General features: G+C 56.0%; 1 protein-coding gene across 1 annotated transcript in view; it reads right to left on the minus strand.

Annotated features, from left to right (window-relative positions):
- MOB2 (MOB kinase activator 2) overlaps positions 1-12,744 on the minus strand; it is a 78,267-nt gene extending 65,523 nt beyond the window's left edge. Inside the window, exon 1 of the mRNA XM_041773728.1 lies at positions 12,632-12,744. Within this exon, the coding sequence (XP_041629662.1) occupies positions 12,632-12,648 (17 nt within the window). The 5' untranslated portion in view covers positions 12,649-12,744. The remainder of the gene's footprint in view (positions 1-12,631) is intronic.
- Positions 12,745-20,789: the final 8,045 nt, after the last annotated feature.

Genomic DNA, 20,789 nt, shown 5'->3' on the forward strand with positions numbered 1-20,789 from the left:
ACTTGTGAAACCGAGTTCCACAGGAGCCACAAAGGAACCCCTGGTAGTGCTCAAAAGGCAATGGGAGAGTACATGAGTGTTAGCACCTCAATACTCAGGAAACTCTTTAAGGGTGTTTTTAATTAAGATTTTGGGCTCCTTTAGACTCTCTGGACATCCAAATGGACCTTCACCTTCCTGTGCACTTCCCACATGCCAGCCCAGCACCCAAGTGCTCCTCTGCACTGGGCCCCCCGCTGCTCTCTCTCCTCCCTGGGCCTCAAAGACCACTCTCCATAGAGATCACGGTACTGGCTCAAAAGGGTGCAGCCACTAGAAGCCACAGCATCAGTGGCCTAGATTCCTTCTCAGCCCTTCTTTGTTCATTCAACAAACAAGCCAAGAGGACATGGGCAGATGATCTGGGAAGAGGGCTAAGGGGCTGGAGGGGGGTGACTTTGGGAGCCCTGGTGTCCACTCTAGTGGCACAGGTGTCCACTCTAGTGGCTCTGGGCACAGACCCCCAAGATGGCCCCCAGAGCACACAGAAATCTTTTACCCATCCCACATTTCCCCAGCACATCCAAACCCAACCACTGGGGAAATACAACCACACAGCTGTGACAGGCCCCCTCTGGCCTGGCTCTGCAGGTATCTCTGCCCGCCAAGCCACACACACAACGGACTGAGGCTCACCAGCACCTGCAGACAGCAGTCAGGGCCAGGGGCGGCCCTGCACCAGGGCCACAGCTGCTCCTGCCCTATAGCTATATGGTGTTAGGCAGGCCCAGGCTGGCTCCACTGAACAACACTGACACCTGGGACTGGCTCATTCCCACTGTGGGACCATCTAGGCACTCCAGGATCCTGAGCAGCATCCCTGACTCTACCCCCTAGGTGTCAGAAGCCCCCACCAAACCCTCACAATGTCTCTAACCAAAACATCCCCAGGAGGTAAGATCACCCCAGGTTGAGACCCCCTGAGAGCCCAGTCCATGGAATGCTGCCGAGAATAACAAGAGGGTCCCAAACTTCACGCAGGGATCAGATCCTGAGTGTGCCAATGCACCAGGTTCTGGGGAACCAAAAGTGGGTGTGAGTCAGTCCCCTACCCTTCAGAGGTACAGCCCGGTGGGCATGGGCTAAGTTGGTGCTACTAGCTCATGTCTGTAGCACCAGTGCAGGGCTGCCACACATGGTTACCCCAAGAAGAGAAACTACATAGGCCGCCTGGGGGGCTCAGTCGGCTAAGCCTCTGACTCTTGGTTTCCCATGATCTCGGGGTCCTGGGACTAAGTCCTGCATCGGGCTCCCTTCAGGGAACCTCCTTCTCCCTCTGCCTATGTCTCTGCCTCTGTGTCTCAAATAAATACATACATACATACATACATACATAAATGGGAGGGGAGGGGAGGGGAGGGGAGGGGAAAAAGAAAGGAAAACAGCTCACTCCCACTTCTACAGAAATCAAATAGGCCCAGGAGGACAAGGACCTCAGGAAGGCTGCACACTAGGGTCAGCACCAGGACCACCTCTCCTGTCTGCACCTTAATGTCCAGCCTGCAGCAGCAACTAAGAAGGCACCACCAAGATGAAGCTGCAGTCTGTCTCCCATCATTGGCCTGCAGCGCTCTCTGGGCTGCTGGACCTGGGGAAGGGAGGGTGACTGACTACACATCACCTCCTGGGCACCTCCACCGCCCTCCCCTACTGGGGAGTGCTATGCTGATGCCCCCCTTCTTTGAACTGGAGACAGTCCTTGTGAACCTATCAAAGGGTTCTCTGCTTTAAGGAGCCAGGGTTAAGCAGACAGGGTGGCTGAAGGGGTGAAGTGACTCAAAGGAGAGGCCTGCCTGGGGCTGGTGGCTGGGGCTCCTAAAGTCACTATGCAGCTGTCACGGGAAGGCTGTGTGCTCTGAAGCCTGTTGCCTGAGGGCTTTTTTTTTTTAAGTTTTTACTGCAATCTCAGCATATGGTGTACTGCTAGTTTCAGGTGCAATCTAGTGACCACACACTTCCATGCATCGCCCCATGCTCATCACAGGTGCTCATCCCTAATCCCTATCCCTGGTTCCCCTCCCCTCTGATGACCAGCAGTCTGTTCTCCAAGGTCTTCCCTTCCTTTCATTCAGAAGCCTAGCTTCAGGCTGAGAAGCCAGTGCTGGTATTCACTTGCTGCCGAATGGGTTGGGAGCATCCCCAAGCCTCCCAGACAACCCACCCCTCTCAAGGCATCCCTGGGCCAAAGCAGCCTACAAGTGGGAATACAATGGGCCAGTGCTCGCCAAGCAGGTGCTACTGACATTGGAGAGTCTAGCTCTGCCTCTGGAGGGACACTGGGCCTCCGGCAGTCTGTCTGCAGTGCAGGAAGCAACTCCCACTCAGCCCCACTCCCCACTCCACCCTGTCTCTCCCCAGCTGTCTCAGTACCTCAGGCTGACAGTAAGGGGGAAGCAGTCTACCAGGTAGGGAGCAGCCTTGAAATACATACAGCCACAGCCTGGAGGCATATTTGTTTTAGAAGCACCTATTTAATGAGCAGCTGGGACTGGGTGATATGTCCCACCTTCCTCTGTCTTGGAGGGGTTATCCTCTATGCTCCTCTCCATGACCTCGCAGTTCCCAAGGAACCCACAGAACAGGCCAAAGGGACTATGGTGGCGTGCAGAAGCCAGAGCCTACCAGGCAGGCTGGACCGAGCCAGTGGGCCCCAAGCATGGGGTCTGGGGGCCCACAAGGATGAGACCTGCTGTTGGCTCCATGTCCTGCGCTGACCAGCCACGTGTGTTCAACAAGGGAGCACAGTCTCCACCCCATGGAGTGTCAACGACAGGGCCCTGGTTCTCGCCAAATCACCTGCTCAACAGCAACTAAAGCATCCGGTTGAGGCCAGTGTCCTAAGACTCCTCAGAGGCCTGCCCAGGGAGGGGCAAACAGAGAGAAGGGGGACAGTCCTCTCTGGGACAAGCACCAAGAAAGCCCCTGCCTTCTCATAAACGGCCTGGGATCCTCACAGGTCAGGGCCTGCATCTTCATTCAGCAGGTGGAGAAGCAGCTGGGAGAAATGGTCACCCAGGTTCACAGGCAAGTCTAACCTCAGCTCCTCAACTCGTATATATGGCTCGCTGCTGCCTTAGCAAGCTGAAGCGGGAAATAAAACCAAGGTGAAAAGCGATGCTGGCATCCTGAAGTAGGGCTCGGGGCAACTGCTCCCCCAGCCAGAGGGCCAAGCTGATGGAGAACAGGGCACCGGGGCACTGCTCCCTCAGGATTGGATAGCTCCATGTGCACATGAGGTTCATGCCAAAGCAGTTGTCTCGGACAGGCAGGGGGCACCAGGCACCACCTCTGCCTCTGAACCTGCTGCCTTGCCCTGACACTGCCTGGCCCACCCAGGCCCAGATGCACAGGAAAATAGAAGAACGGCGGGAAGTTCTGAGGGAAGGAAACGGAAGACAGTGGGGTAGAGACAAGTGACGGCAAGGAGGCAGGGTCTCGGCTGTGGGGCAGTACAGGAGCAGTGGGGAGCAGGAGCTGGCCCAGGCCAGGTGCCTGAGCCCAAGAAGGTACGTGGGGTAAGAAAGCAGGTCTGTGTGCCGAGGGCCCTGAGTGTAGTTGCCCCCAGCACAGAGGCAATAGAAGGAAAGAGGGAGCTTTGCTACAGGAAAAATATTTCAGCAAAACAGTTGTGAGGGAGGGACAGGAAGGAGGGGCAAGATGACTGAGGTGGACGCAGGCTCTAGGAGAAGCTAATGGGAGCTGACAAAGAGCCAGTCTCAGCAAGGCCAGGCCAGGGCCAGCTGTTCCCCCCACAGGCCAGCACCCTCTCAGCCTCCCCTTTCAGCACCCAGAACACCCTCAAACTTAAGAAGGCGGCAGACCACAGGAAATAAGTAGCCACAGCCCCACATCTTCCACGACAAGGGCAGCAGCGCCTTTGCCACTTGGTGCTGCAGCCTCCCATGTGGGCGTCTTGCAACGGCATCAGGACACACACAGGGGACGAAACACAAGGCCTGCAACCTCCCAGCACAAAGGTGGAGGCGGGAGAGCCAACAGTGTGCACCAGTGCCTCCCGACCACACTGGGGTTGTCTCCACAGAGGTGCTGACATCTGGCCAGGGAAGGCAAGCCTGGTATGATGACATGCTACCAGCTCGGGCCCCGCAGCTCCGAGAATGGACAGGCCCAGATGGAAGGCACTGTCTACCTGGGGATGGGGTCAAGCAGCCTCTAGAGAGCACCAAGCCCCAGAACACCTGCCTCTGCCAGTCACCCTCAGAGCCAGATCTGACACAAAAGCCCTGGGCTAGGCTCTGGGTGCCAACCTTGCTACCCAGGATGGTGTGGCCATCAGATTGGGTTCTCCTTAGGGACCAGGACAGCAGGGCTACCTGCACACAAAAGCAGGTCTTCGAGAACAAGCAGAGCTGACAGTGACCAGGTGGCATGTAGGGCGGCAGGTGCTGGGAGGTTCTCAGCGAGGACATGTGAGGGAAGGCAATAGGATGACAAGAGGGATGTATCTTGCACACACCTGGCCCTGCCTGGAGCTGGCTGCCCCTGCTGCTACTGCGGGTGCTGTGCACACAGGCCACACACCACAGCGAGCCCTTGGTGGGGGGCGGGCAGGTGAGAGAGGACTCCCACCCCACCCCCGGGTTCCAAGAAGGAATTTTCAAATTTCCAGCACAGAAAGAAGTTTTCAGACCAGGCTGGTGCTAAGGCCTGTCTCAGAAGGGGGGGCGGGGGGTGGGTGTTCTCCACAACACCCCCCCCAGGGCATACCCACACTACCTGTGGACACCTCACAAAATCCCCCAACCACTGCTAGGAAGGGGACTACTGGGGCTGTGTTGCCTTGCCGATAAGAAAACTGAGGCTCAGGGAGCCCTAGTGAAGCTGCAGAGTCAGGATTCAACCCTGAAGCCGTCTGTCCCTGAGGCATGTTGTCCTAATCACTTCTATGCAGGAGTCCACCTACACACCTTCTCCTGACAGACTTCACCTGCCACCTGAAGGAAAGGCTCTGAGCTGTTATGGACACCTGGGTTCCCAGTAATAACAGGCCCCATGTTCCCACCCACGTCCCTTGGTCTGCAGATGGGGATGCCAGACACCGCCCCTTCCCTACATGGGAGACCCCTCCGTTGAGAGGGAGAGTCTGTTCCTTCCCACCATATCTGGGTGGCTCTGTGACTTGTCCGACCAACACAGCATATCAGAGGTGACACTCATCTTCCAACAACTTCCGCGGTGGTTCTGCTCCTGGAGCAAGGCCACAGAGAGCCCTTGTCATGGCGCCTGAAATGTGGCCTGGGGGCCAAGGTTAACACTCTTCTCCTAACAGCTCTTCTCCTAACAACATGAAGATGGTACTCGCCTCTCCCATTCTCTCACCCAAGCGCAGCAGAGCTTTCCAGAAGTTACATGACTTATAAGATCACAACACAATGAACCCAGAAGCAGATATAAAGATCCAGCTCACGAGATTTGTAAAAAAGACCAATACTGTCACATTTTTTATTCCACAAAATATAATTATTTTCATCGAAAAAATGTTATGCTAACATATGCTGAGTTTATTATTCTTTTTAAATGAATTAACGAATATTTTTACAAATTTCTTGATTTTAATTCCTAATATGATAAACATTGATAGCTGTAACACATATAAACCCAATAATTTTTAAGCATGTAAGGGGGGGGTTTGAGACCAAAAAGTTTAAGAACCCTGCTCCAGAGTCCACGTGCAGAGAGGCCATATTGGGAAACTGAGGCTCCCACCCATCCACTCAGTTGTGAGAGGTGGTGGTCCTTGTTTGGACCCACTAAGTTCTGGGGTTCATTTCACAGCAACAGACACCACCCAAAGCCCAAGCTGAGAAACTGCTAAGACAGGCCCTAGAAGAGAAAAACATTTATCTGGCACAGTAGGGCCAAATACAGTGGACCCCAGGACTGGATGTGGGGCACACACCTACAACCTGGCTAAACCGTCCACAGTACTGCTGGGAGTCGAACCAGCAAGCCATTCGGAGGCGGGGCTCTCTCTCACAGCCAATGAAGTAGGGGCTGACCACTTTGCCAGGTGTGGGCAATGCAGCTCAAGCCCTGACACAGTGGACTCCAGAGGTGTCATGCTCTCAGAGAGAATAATCGGCTAGCCCAGGGCCAGCCTGGTGCAAAGCCTGGAGGGGGAAGGTTTCTTACACCTAAGGGGAAAGACGCCACACATCCCTGCTTTCCAATGTCAGCCTGCTGTTTCGAAGAGAAGGTGCATGCCCCTGTGGGAGCAGCTCCCTCCCCTCACCCTATACAGAAATGCTCAATTAGGTGTGTCTGGGTGGCTCAGTGTGTAAAGCTCTGCCTTTAGCTCAAGTCATGATCCCAGGGTCCTGGGATCAAATCCCACCTCAGGCTCCCTGCTCAGCAGAGTCCGCTTCTCCTTCTACTCCTTCCCCTGCTTATGCATATGCCAGCACTCTCGCTCTCTCTCGCTCTCAAATAAATATCTTTTTTAAAAATGCTCCATTAACAATAACCAAAAAATCGCTACAGAAATGCTCAATTAAAATAAAAAATTGCCACCATTACCCAATGTAGCAGCAACATTCCAAACAGGTGTGATAAGTTTTACCTCATGTCTACACACCATGCTATACCTGAGACGTACCAAGGAAGAGCTACAGGAAGGAACAGAATGAATGTCCCACCCCAGCAACTGCATTATCAGCTCTTTCAAGCTAGCAAAGGAAACCATCTTCAGAGAGAAAGGAACCAGAATGTGAAATGTGACAATGTGAATGTGGCCACAACCCAAAGCCACACACGGTTCCATGCATGAACAGTACCCCAACTTCCATGTGGCCCGGACACCCCACCCATCCCCACTTCCCCTCCTCTTCTAAGCTTCCACAGTTCACTCCTTGGTTTTGATTGCTCCTCCTTCCATGTTCCCAGGCACTGTTCTACAGAGCGACACACAATGCCGACGGGTGTGCCCCAGCCAGGAGAAATCCTGCACAGAAAGAAAAACAAACATGGGGAGACAAAGAATGGGAGGCAGTCCCGCCAAGTCGGACAGGAACAGCACCCACCACCTCCTGTTCCGGCCAGGCCAGCAGGAGGAAAGGCACACCCAGCCAGCAGCAGAGACCAAGGCCAGTGCCCTGACTCGCTCCCAGTGTCCAGGTGCCCCAAAAAATGCAGAGCGCACCTCACTGAGTACCTCCCTTGCCCCATGAGCACATTCATGACAAAAACAAGAGCGCGGGTTTGGCCATGTCTGAGTTTCCAGGACCATTTCAAGGGCAATGCAGGAAATGCTGGGACAATGGAAATGCTGTCAACAGGCATCCCCCACCAAGGCCTCCAACACCCATCATCCCAAAGGCCATGGCCACAACAGAGGTCACAGCTCCCTCCTACAGGCTGCTTAGAGCCGACAATGGCCCTGCTGTACCCAGAGAACCCCTCCCAAGCCGTGGCTAGCTACTGACAAGGTCTGGCACTCCCCGACACACACACCGGGATGTCTGGAGGCCAAAGGCAGGGCACAGACAAGGGCAGCCCTCAGGGGCTGTAGGTATCTCGGAAGCCCTGCCCAAGGCCAGCAACACCTCCCACCCCACCTCCCACTTTCCGGCAAAGCGGCAAAGCATTTCTGCAACACCTCTTGTGAATTCACATCCTACGTCTGACCAGACGCACAACTTCCAGGACGCTCTGCGTGCACTAGGCTACCAGAGGACACCCCAGGCAGGGGGACAAATGAGAAATGAGGTGCTGCTGAGAGCTCCCAGGTGCACAGGGTTTGTCTCACAAAGGGGTCCATGTGGCTGCTGTTCTCTTTAAAGGGAATGTGAGTGCAGATCAGCCCCGGGCAAGCGCCTGGGCAGACCAGGCCCACAGGTGTCCCTGGAAGTGTTCTGCAATCACAGCTTCTGAGGGGGGGCCAGCTGGAGGATGCTTTTGCCACGTATGCGTCCACACCTTTGCTCAGGCCTGGGTCACAATCTTTCTTCTTTCTTACGTAGAAAATTCTATGCATCTTCCCATATAAGCTTCCTGAGCACCCCTGCCACCCTGCCAGCCTGGGCTCCCCACTTCCAGCTCCCCCTCATTTACTCTGCTACGCTCCATCCCCCATGTCCGAGGCCCTTCTGTGCCAGCCTGAGAAAGCAGAAACTGTGTCTTCTCAATCTTGGAAGCACAGGGCCAGGCCCACAACAGACTGTGAACGCAGTCAGGACCTGATGGTCCCCTCAGCTGAGAAAGTGGTCCAGCTCACTGTCCAAGAAGGCTGGGTCACAGCAGCATCACTCATGATTGGCAAAAAGAGGGAACAATCCAGACACCAACAGAGAAGCAAGCATGCATATCTCTACACTGTGGAATATCATCTGGCAAGGAAAAGGGTTTAGGGTTGACACATGCACAGTCTGAACACATTTTTAAAACATTATACTAAATGAATTGGTCACAAATGACCCCATATTGGATTCTATGTGTATGAAATGCCCAGAATGGGTGAATGGAGACTGAGAGAAAGGCAACCAGTAACAACCCAGGGATGGGACAGGAAGTGACTACTGATGGTCACCAGGCTCCTTCAGGGTAACGGCAATATCCGCAAGTTAAACTGTGCTGATGGCTACAAAACTCTGTAATTTCACTAAGTCACCTAATTGTTATACTTAAAACAAGTAAACTTTATGGTATGTAAGTTACATCCCAACAAGGCTGTTAAAAAAAAAGTCTGGAGACTCAAGCAAGTTCATTCGGGGTGTCCTCCTGGTAGGGTTTGTCAGATGCAAAGTGCAAAGAAAAAGTCATCAACACCCCCACAAAATCCCTGCACAGGTACATATGCACAGGATTCTATCTCCTTCAACTGAGCTCAAGATTCCTGAAGGCAAAGCCAGACAGGCCAGAAAGCCCCGTGGCCACTTAGAAAGATCTGCCTGCTGACCAAGAGTGCCAACTTCCATCATGCTCCGCACTAAGCTGCCAACCCCAGGGGCGGGTCTCTGGCCAGAGCTGGGGAGCTCTCAGCTACACACCTCACCCAGCTCATCTCTGCTTCAAGAGCAGCAGGGCAACAGCAGCCCCAGGAAGGGGGCTGGTGTGTGCCTGCTCCTGCCCTGGATGCAGGCCCAGGCTAGAGGGCGCAGGGCGGGCGTGGCCCTGCAAACTACCCCCTGTGGGCCCCACCCAGGACCAGTAGGAGGGCTGATCTGCACCCACCCCCAACCCCCTCCCTGACTCAGAAGTGGGAGGAGGTACATTTCCTCTTCTACATTCCCAGATGCTTGGAAACTTTAGGACTGAGCTGTCTGTTGGGTAAAAATGAAACTGCACTTTTATCTTCTGCTCACAAATGCCTGTCACCGTCAGTTAGGAATAAGACAAAAGCTTCCCCCACACCACCACACACTGAGCCATGGGGCACCTCGCGTGGTCTCAGAGCTTGGGGAATCTGATGTTGCTCATGCAGCATCTGTTCTGGGGCTCACTTCCTTCCCAGCGACAAGGGCACCATCCTGTCATCAGCTGTCCAGAATGAAGATGGCCAAGGACCAAAGGGATGGCCAAACAAATGGTGACCCTTTTGCAAGCTAGAAATTACTCTTTATAGGATGCCTGGGTGGCTCAGTGGTTGAGCATCTACCTTCGGCTCAGGTCATGATCCTGGGGTCCTGGGATCAAGTCCCACATCGGGTTCTCCACAGAGAGCCTGCTTAACCCCCTACCTATGTCTATGCCTCTCTCTGCGTTTCTCATGAATAAATAAAGTCTTTAAAAAAAAACCTACTCTTTACAAAAAGAAAGAGAAATTACTGTACACCAATTTTCACCATGCCGAGCAAAAGAAACATACAATAAAACACATGGATACATGCTACACATCATAAAATTTTTCTCCAAATAAGTCCCAGCAAACTCCAACAGCAAGCTGTAACATGCTGGAGTTATTCTTGGCTTCCCCCGGCAGGTTTCCTGCAAGACCTCCCTTTCCTCAGATAAGGCCGCTCGTGTTACTCAGCAAAGCACTTTCCGTGACAGGGAAGTGCATCCATTCGCTGCTCTGCTTGCGACAGCTGTCCGCAGAGGAGGCGGGAACCGCATTTGCTACTACAGCCCGTCCATACTTTGTCACCTGAGATGAACCAATACAGAGAAACTCTTTCTTTAAAAAAAAAGAAAGAAAAAAAAAAAAAGAAGTTTAAAACAAAAAGAGAATCATATTCCAAACTACCTGGTTGATAATGAACAGTGTGAATTAATAAAAATATCAAGAAATAGTCAAAAATAACACTTCCTCAATTCTTCCAAGTTGAAAACCAATTAAAGGGTTAATGGCCCACTAAAGCCCCGGCACAGAGCACACAAAAGGTGCCTGGCAGGAGGAGCTCCCTCTTCACCTGCCACTGGCTGGCTATCCTCAAGGAGGGCAGGACCAGAGGGAGGGCCAGCTGGGGTCACTGCTGTTGTCTCACTCTGCAGCTGGAAAGCCGAGGCCTCAGCCTCCCCCTCCTCTACAGCAGATGCCCAATAAACATGTGGGAGGAACAGAGCACACGGGCCCTCCCAGCTCTCACGTCCTATGGTAACACCTCGAGAACAAGCTCTGGAGGAACATCCCTATGTGACAACTGAAATCATATCACTTTTGTTTACAAAGGGCGGGGGATTCAGGATTAAGGAACTGTTAATTCATAATTCACAATGTCCAATATGCAATGCACTAAATTTACAATTACGTACAAAAGGATAACCAAACACTGTAATCCATCTTTTGAGATCTCTAGTGTCCTTAGGGCTGCCTATTTTACAGCCAGGCACAGTAAAGACTCCTTCCGTCTCTGGGGCTCACGGAAGCAGCAGTTCCAGGCGGTGTCCCTTTCAGAGCTGTCTTCCTCTAGCACCTGGACCAGCATCCTCAGCGTGGGACCCAGGAGGTGAGTGCTCCACCAACCTCACCCAGACGACTGCCTGCTTCCCAAAGTCTTGATGAAGGCCTCGACAACCAGTCCCTGGTAAGCCTAACTGTGGGGTTAATTTCTGAATACTCACAATGTCAGGGAAGTCCACGAAGCACAGAACCTAGTCAGTTTAAAAGACTGCATGCTAGTCAGGTTTCAGCACAGAATACCTGCTTCTCGTGGACAGGAACACATGCTCATCACACACAGACAAAAATAACAATCGGCTGCCTTCTCAACAACCCCGGTCTTCTGGCACAAAGCAGCGTGAATTCAACCCACCCAATCAGTAGTTTACTTCCCTCAGACTCCCTGGGAGGCCAGGTGGCCAGGTGGCCTGGCCTCCCAGGGAGTCCCTCCCAATAAATGCAGAAAGCCTCTGCCATTCAAAAATAAAGCAAACACAGCTGCCTGCCCTCAACAATCGGTGCCTGTGGGTTACAAAGGCCTCCTCTGAATCCACCTCCACACCAACGGTGGCCAACGCTCACCAAATACCCAGCGCTGTTCAAGGTGCTTTCCGCGACTTACCTCGGTTGGTTTACCCTTCCAGAGTCCTACAGCACATGCACTACAAACTGCATCTCACAGAAGACTTTAAAGGAGCGGGTCTGGGGAGGGGCAGTGGTCCCCTCAAGTCCACACAGCTAACACGGAGCTGGGCAGGCAGGCAGCCTCTGCCGGGAGGCAGCCCAGCTGGTGGTCCTCCGCGCCCGGCTCCAGGCCGGCCCCTGCCACGCTCTGGATCCGCCCGGCCCTCGCGGCCTCATCTCCCCTGGTGTCCCTCTCACGGGCCTCCAGCCACCCCCCACCCCCCCACCCCACCCCCGCCGCCGCGGGCCAGGACGGGCCTCACCCATCTCCTCCGCGATCCTGACGGCACCCTCCTCCGCCCTGCCACCCGCAGCAGCCCCCGGACCCAGAACGGAAACGCCGGCAGACCCTGCCCGGGCCTTTCAGGACTTCCCCCAGCCCCGGGCCACGGGCGACAGCCCCCGGATGGCTGCCCTCCCGGCCCTGCTCCGCCCGGGGCGGTGATGACAACGAGAGCTAAGCAGAGAGGGAGAAGCGCCTGCCCTCCCCGTTCCTCAAAATCAGAAAAGTTTCTTGCACAGGGCACTGCCGTCGGAGAACTTTCCGCAGCCGTGACGTTTCACCTTGCCGCCCTCGTCTCCAGGGCGCCGCACGCACCGCGAAGCGCAGGGCCACCGGCCGAGCGCCCTTCCTACTCCTACTCCACCCTCCGGCCCGCCGCCCGCACCGCGGCCTCCCCGCGCCCTCCCCCGGCCCCGCGCCGCGCCAGGACACCCGGCCGCCCGGCTTCTCCTCGCTCCGCGCAGCCGTTCCCGGCCGGCGGCAAAGTTCCCTCCTGCGGAGCCGCGTCCCCGCGGCGCCCGGCCACGGCGGCCGCCGTCCGCCCCCCCGGCCCCCGACACCAGAGGCTCGGCGGGGGCCCGTCCCGCACAGGCCGCCCGGCCCCGCTCCCGGCGGCTCCCGTCCGCGACCGCGACCACGACCGCGACCGCGACCCCGGCCCCGAGGAGACGCCCCTCGCCCGCCCAGCCCGCTCCGCCCCGGCCCCACGCCCTGGGCCGGTGCCGCCCGCAGCGCGCCCCGCGCCCCCCACCGCCGCCCCGGCCCGCCCGCCCGGCCGCCCGACTCACCCCATGAGCCAGTCCATGGCTGCTCGGGGCCCGCCGCCCGACACGCTCGGCCCTCAGCCCGCGGCGGCGGCGGCGGCCGGAAGTAAACACTCACTCGCACACTCCCACACGCGCGCCACGGGCGCCGCCGGAAGTGACGTGGTAGCGCGCCACCCGCCGGGAAACGTAGTCCCGGAGGCCTCTGGGGCCCCACCGGCCCTGCAGGGATCCTTCTCCCTTCCTCCTTCTATCCCCCTCCCCTTCGCCCCTCCTCCTGGCTGTTCCCTCACACCCGGGCTGTCCCCTCAACCCGGGATGGCCCCTCACACCCGGGCTGACCCCTCACTCCGGGCTGACCCCTCACACCCAGGCTGACCCCTCATACCTGGGCTGTCCCCTCAACCCTGGATGGCCCCTCACACCGGGCTGACCCCTCACACCAGGCTGACCCCTCATACCTGGGCTGTCCCCTCAACCCTGGATGGCCCCTCACACCGGGCTGACCCCTCACACCAGGCTGACCCCTCATACCTGGGCTGTCCCCTCAACCCTGGATGGCCCCTCACACCGGGCTGACCCCTCATACCTGGGCTGTCCCCTCAACCCTGGATGGCCCCTCACACCGGGCTGACCCCTCATACCTGGGCTGTCCCCTCAACCCTGGATGGCCCCTCACACCGGGCTGACCCCTCACACCAGGCTGACCCCTCACACCAGGCTGACCCCTCAACCCAGGATGGCCCCTCACACCTGAGCTGACCCCTCACACCCGGCTAGCCCCTCACACCGAGGCTGGCCCCTTGACCAGGCTGTCCATTCACATCCGGACTGACCCCTCACACCCGGGCTGACCCCTCACACCCGGGCTGACCCCTCACACCCAGGCTGACCCCTCACACCCAGGCTGTCCCCTCACTCCCAGGCTGACCCCTCACACTCGGGATGTCCCTTTACTGCGGGCTGACCTCTCACACCTGGGATGACCCCTCACACCCACGATGTCCCCTCACACTGGGGATGTCCCCTCACTCTGGAAAGACGCCTCACACTTGGGATGTCTCCTCACGCCAAAGATGTCCCCACACACTCTGGGCTTGCCCCCTGCACCCTGTACTGTTTCCTGGCCTGGACTGTCCCCCTGCACCTGCCAGTGCCCCGCGCCCGCTATGTCCCCTCCTCACTCTTAGAGGAGCTCCCCCAGAACTCCTGTCCCCATCAAGTCTCCTGCTGCCATGTTGCCTCCTTTTCAGACTCAGGAGGACTCAGGAATCATGCCCTCAGGGGCATCAACAGAAAAAGCATGGACACTCTTTATGGGTGGACACAGGGCTTCTGGCAGCTTGGCCTGGAGAGCTGGGGGGCCCCTGAGACCATGCTCTGACCATGACCTGCCCGCTGATGTTGAGCCCCCACCATCCCACCATCCCCACAGCAGGAGCAGCACATGGACCGTGTTACCCCTGCTGCCCTAGTAGCCATGGGGGGCCGGGGACACGGGTACAACCAATGAGGCAAACCCAAACATGGGTGACTTCGAGGAGCAGTGGCCAGCACGGGCTGCCTTCCTTTAAAGTTCTTGAGGCAAGAAAGATGTGGCCCCGCTGGAAGTCCCACCTAACATAGCTCCCTCAGCCCACACTGCTAGCTGCAGGCTGCCGCCACTGCTGGGCACCAGGGACCGACACCCCTAGGTGCTGATGCCGGAGAGGGGCAGGTGCTTCCAGGCCCGGGAAGCCTAGGTCATTCCCCTGTGTGCGGTTGAACAGGAGGCGGTCTGTTCCTAGAGGAAGAGGCAGACCCCACCTGCCAAGGGGAGGACTCCTGCGGAGATTCCAGTGGAGGAGGCCAGGAGTGGAACCCACCACCAGGATCCACCCCATTGTGCCGCTTATACTAATTCCATTCTCTCCACACCTATACTTCGAAGGGGGGGGGAGGAGGGAGTTCTGTGCACCATCATGCACCTGCCCGTCCTGTCCTTAAGCTCGACTCACACCTTTCTCATGGGCCTGAGTCTCATCAGCGATTGCCAGGATCCACAGAGATCTCTTTTCTCCCTTGACTGCTTTCATGATCGTGAAACTCGGGGGGGACCATTGCAAACTTTAGGACCAGCCACCACCTGAGATCAAGCAATGAGGCCAGATAAAGGAAAGAAGAAGGGAATTCACTTAATATGTAATGACTCTGAGGGGAAGAATGTGCACATCTGGCTGCCTCTCCACCCAGGGCAGTGACCCAAACCATGTTCCTGAGGAATATGAACTCCAGGTAGTCCCACCTGTTGTGACCATCCACTAACCAGTGCCCTTGCGCATGGAGGTCCAGGGAAGTGCTTCAGTCTCCACCCATCTTTCTCCTGCTGCCACTGTGGACCAGCAATCCTGTGTCCCCTCCAGAGCCTGGAGGTCAGATCCCTGCTCATCCACTCACTGCCTGGGTGACTTGGACGAGTTGTTTGATGTCCCTGTGACTCAGTGTCTTTACTAATGTGATGGGGACAATAATGTTGCCAAATGTGTCATGAGAAACTTGGCGAATTCGCAGGTGTAGGGTGAAGGCGATGAGGCAGGCAGGTATGACTGGGTATATCGGGATTATGACCTAACTGCTCATGGCAATTTTCCTGAGCTCAAAGTCAGTGGCCTTTCCCTCGATGGTGGTGTATTGCTGGGCACACCCCACTTTACAGCCCAGTTCATAATGGACAGTTCAGATCATACGGCATGTGATGCCCTTTCTCCTCCTCTCTTTTCTCATCTTCTTCCTTACCCTCCCCCCTTCCACTTTCTCCCAGGTTCCCATGTGGACAGAGTAGCCAGTGGAAGTGGTTGTGTGGCTTCTAGGAAGTCCTTCCTTTCTACCCCCAGCCCTGGTCCAATCTTCTGGTTCCTACTGAGAATAGGCGAAGGATGGCTAAAGATCTTGTAGCCATCTTGGACCATGAGGCATGTGGATGACAACGGAGCATAGAGATAGCACTGAGGTTCCAGAAACGACCACAGCAGTCCTGAACTTCCTGCCTCTGGACTTCTTTTAATTGAAAAAAATCCCAATTAAGTCACTGTTCTTTCCTGTCCCTGTTATCTGAAGCTAAAAGGCAACTGCCTCATTGATACACTCAGGACAATGTATGTCTTCTTCCTGGTGTCCAGGTGATTGAAATATAAAAGCTTGTCTTCTTTGCAGGGTATGTCATGACTTTCCCAAACCACTAAGCCCCTGAAATTTCACACAGCTGTGTCCGAGTTCCTAAAGTCAAGGGGAATAACCCTCTGGCAAGCACGTATATTTTATCAGCATCCTGGGCTTCGTGGCCTACTGGCAGGACATCCTCCATACAGTGGAGTGGTGTGAAATCCCAAGGCATGCTGGGATAGCCAATGTCTGTGTGGACTGAGCTGTGTGAAAAACACAAGCAATGATCTGACCCTGTGGCATGAAGGTGGAGGCATACCAGCAGTCTCGCCAAAAGGACAGAGCACCGCTCTCGGCTTCTCAGTTTATGGGACAAGGCAGGGCGTGTCTGCATGAGCCACGGCTGAGTCATACATGTGCTGACTTGCTCCAGGAAGGGCATCACATCTGGAAGACAGCAGCCGTTGGAATCATCACGTCTCTAAACTTGCAGCAACACAGTGTCCATCTCCGGCACAGACGATGTAGAAGAGTGACGGGAGCCCTGTCCCTCTTGACTCTTAGGCTGGGACAGCGGGGCTCAGGACTGGCCTTCTCTGCAGGTGAAGTGTGTGCTGTCCCTTTGAGCAGGGAGGTGGAAATGTAGGATTTTCAATTAGCCCTCCCTTCTCATCATGCCCTCATTCACTTGGCAAAGAAGTACCGAGTGCCGACTGCTTGCCAGGCCCTCATGAGGTGCGCAGAATACAGTGTAGACAAAGCAGACAAAATTCTGCCCCTGTGGAGCTTACAGGCGGCTGGGAGGAGATGGGATGAAAGAACAATAAGAAAGACACACATACTAGGTCAGACACTAACACCAAGGACAGGGACAAGGGATGCTGGCTGCTCCCCTGCCCCCATGACCTCAGAATGGGACCTTACTTGTAATGAGGGTAATTGTGGATTAAATCAGTCAGGAGGAGGACCTGGAGGCTAGGGTGAGTACCTAAGCCAGTATGATGGGTCTCCTTATAAAACAGGAGAAATCAGGAGTGCAGAGGGAAGGCTGTGAGATGAGACCCAGGGAGAAGACAGCCATCTTCAGGCCGGGGGAGGCCTGGGCCCCATCCTCACCCTTATCCACAGCCTTGGGAGGAACCAGCCCTGCCTCACCAAAGATTTCAGGGTTTCTGATCTCCAGAACTGCAAGACAATAAATTTCTGTTGTTTTAAGTCACCAAGTTTCTGTTGCTTTGTTACTACTGTAGGCACCAGTCCTCTACCTCCCTCTCACCAGGCACCTGCCTCCTGCCAGGATCCCAAGGGGCTTGCCAGCCAGGAGTCCTTGGGCTGGGAAACAGGGCTTGGTTTTCCTAACTGTGCTTTGCCCTGGGCAGGGACCTGCAGGAATTCCCCCCAAAGGAATAGTCCTCTGTTGTGAGGTGGAGGGAGACACTTCCAGCATAAGGATGGATGCATGGCCAAGACTCTGGGGAGAGATGAGTCTCTGTTCAGCGGCTGACCTGGGACAGAAGCTGAGCCCTGTTGGGTCCTCCCTTCACTGACTCTCTCTGTCCCTCAGGCTTATTCCCCTCTCCCAGCGGGCCCCTGCCCAAGAGTGGGTCAGTGCTGAGCATCCTTCCCTGGGCACAGGGCAGTCCTCATGACACCTGTTCTGCACCCTGGAGGCTGGAGAACAAAGTATGCCTGTCTCCTCTGAGCCAGTCCCTGTGCTGGGTACAGTCCCAGGTGAGGCTGAAGGTGAGCCAGGGCAGTGCTCAGACAGCCTGTTCCATCCCTACCCACCCCCACCCAGGGTCAGCGTGTCATTGTCGGAGAAGCCTGGCAGTGTGCTGTGGGAAGCCTGTCCCAGGGGAGCTTCAGGGTTGGCGGCCCCTCCATCCCTCCTGGAGCATCGGGTCTTCTGAGACTTTGGCTAACACCATAGGTGCCCTCCCACAGACCTGTCGTGGGCCAGCTGCCTTGTGCACGCTCAGTGGCTCACACTTCACACCATTTGGGGAGCGACTGTCAGCAGGACCCTGAGGCTCTCAGAGGGTCAGAGACTGCCAAAAGTCCCTCAGCAAGCTGCAGGCGGTGGGATGCCAGAGCCCTCTGCTCCCAAGCCCACCATCTTCCCACTCTGTCCCACTTCCCAGTGGGGCACTCCTCCCTGGGTCTTGAGAAACAGTGGATGGGGCCCCCCATGGGAGCAACCTGTGGAGTGGCTCCTCCAAAGCACCAGATGCCCCTCTGGAGACCTCCAGGCTTCGGCTCCTTTCCCTGCAGAGAGCAGGAAGCCCCTCTGTGGTGCATTTGGCCTCAGTGGTGACTGGTGTCCATGGGGCAGCTAGGGCCAGGGCCCAGACATCCATACCACCTGGGGTCACTTCAGTCTCCTGCTGTATGTGCAGCCTGCAGGTAGGGGCCCTCAGCTCCCTGTCTTATAGGTGTGGCTCAGCAAGCTGGTGCAGGGCGTGTCCTGGAAGGCCCAGAAGGCAGGTGCATCAGCTCCTAGGTTGGTCACCACCCTCACTGTCTCCCACCCACGTCACACCTGGCATACCAGGTGCTCCTTCCTCCTCCAAGCGTCCCTCCCTGGAGCATGCGGATGACTGCTCAAAGCTCTGGCCAATGGAGGTCCCCTGAGAACCAGGGACAAGCGATGCCTCTGCTCCAGAAACCCACCTTGCTTACTTACCTGATGGTGGCTGGTGTCTGAAGAAGAGTAGGATGTTTCACATTAATGACTTATCATGCTTCCTCCCATCTGAAGGCTCATTGTCACGCCAAAGTTCAGAGGCTGTGCCCCAAAACCCCCGGACCCAAGTGACCTGGCCGTCACCTCAGGCCTGGTGTGTGCGCAGCCTTAACCTTTAGACAAACCAAACTGGGATTTGGGTGGGAGGCTGTCTCAGTCCCCTAGGGCTGCTGTGACAAATGACCAGAAACCAGGTGGCTGAAAACCACAGAAATGTCTTCCTCTGCAGTCCTGGGGGCCGGAAGTCTGCACTGAGGTGTCAGCACATCCAGGGGGCTCTTACTTGCTTCTTTGGGGATGGCTGGTGTTCCTTGGCTTGGAGGCACCTCACTCACTGTGGTCTCTGCTTCCCCCTTCACACTGCCTTCTCCATGTATGGGTTCTGTGTCTGCGTCCAAACTGTATACGGACACCAGGACACCAGTTGTTGGATAAAGGCCCACCCTTATGACCCCCGCCTACCTTGGTTACCTCTGCAAAGACCCCATTTCCAAATAAGGTGACTTTCACAGTACTTTAGGACTCCCACATATCCTCTTGGGGTACCCAATTCAACCCATGCCAGGGGTGGTTCCTTTGACATGACCCACAACACATGACACACTTTCCCTGGGATATAGATGGACTCAGTAATTCCCCAAAGACTTACATTGATCCACATGGGACTTGTCACTGAGGAAACACTGGCTTCCAAGGTGGTAGTCGAGCTTCTTTCTTAGGAATGAATCACCAATGCAGACTTTGGATCTTCCCTTCTGTTCTCAGCCTCTTGGGGTTCCACTCACTTGACTCTCTACTTGGGATTTTCAATGGCATTTTTAACCTCCATTACCTCTGGGCCTTCACTGCCCAGAGGAACACCCTCTCCCTGGACCCTCCGAGGCAAAAGAGAAATTGCGGGAAGTCCGTCCCATAACTCAATGGCCCTGAATGTGGGGCTAGCTTCTCTCCCACAGAAGAGGATGTTTTGCATTTTATTATTTGCTCTGCCATCCAGCCCACGTCAGCAAGAAATGACTTCATGGGGGCATCTGGGGTGTTCAGTCAGTGAAGCATTGGCCTTCAGCTCAGGTCATGATCTTAGAGTCTTGGGATTGAGGTCCACATCCAGCTGCCCGTTCAGCAGGGAGCCTGCTTCTCCCCCTTCCACCAACTGACACCCCACCTGCCTGTAGTCACTGTCAAATAAATAAATAAATAAAATCTTAAAAAAAAAAAAAGAAAAAGAAAAATGACTTCATGAAGGTGTGTACTTCCATATAAGTTTTCACATGTCTCATTAGCAAAGGGCCTCCAAGACCAAGGTGATCTCCCTCTGACCATTGCTGCCTAGGACCCCAGGCCCTGCTCTCTCAATTTTTTGAAAAAAGATGAGCATGTGAGCATTTGCTCAAGGTTTCCAGCTCCTCCCAGCGCTGGTCAATCCCAGCAGGAGCTGCCCCGGGCAGTGTCAATGACCACATGCTAGTGAAAGGACACCCTGGCCCCCAGCTCGGTGCTGGAACCCCGGGGGATCCACAAGGGAGGCTCAGGCAGGGCCAAAAAGTGAGGAGGCGCTCACTCTCTGGGTCGCGGTGACCGCCTAGCTGCCTCTCCTGCCTCACTCTAGCCTTGCCCTGGCTCTGGGACCCCCATTCTAGACCTGAGCACAGAAAGGGGAATCAGGAAGGTGGGAAGGTGTGAGCCTGCAGAGGGTGGTGGGGCGCACCAGGTGCCCTACCAGGCCCAGCTTCCTGCCTCGGCCCTGCCCCGGGGTTCCTAGCCCCGCCCCACCTCCCAGGAGTGCTGGCTCCTGCCTGCCTTCTAGGGATCTGCCTGGCTTCCAGGGAGGGGGACCAGGGGGTCCCACCCACCTGCCTCTCCTCCTGGGGGAAATCCTGCCTCCCTGTGGGTCCTGCCTCCACCCTGCCTTCAGGGGATGGGGGTGCCCTGACCCCAGCAGGGTCCTCTCTCAGCAGCCAGAGCTGGCTTGGAGGGGTGGGACTGGAGAACCCGGTGCAGAGGAGCCCCAGCAGAAGGAGGAAACAAGACTGGCGGGATTTCCCCCACCAACCCAGGACCCTGTGTCCCAGTGCCTGGTAGGTAGTACCAGCGCTCCTCCCCACCCCATCTAGCGCCTCATAGCCCTACCCACAACCCTCAGAACCATCCTTTCCGATGAAGGTGAGGCCCTCTGCTGCCCCCCCCCCCTACCGTGTAGAAGGTGTAGAGAGTACCTGGCAGGCAGCAGGTGGAGACCCTGCAGGATGCTCCTTGAGGACCCAAGCCCCAGGGTCACCATATCTCGGGGCAGGAAGT

This window comes from Vulpes lagopus, chromosome 11 (genome assembly GCF_018345385.1).
Source record: "Vulpes lagopus strain Blue_001 chromosome 11, ASM1834538v1, whole genome shotgun sequence".
NCBI lineage: Eukaryota > Metazoa > Chordata > Mammalia > Carnivora > Canidae > Vulpes > Vulpes lagopus.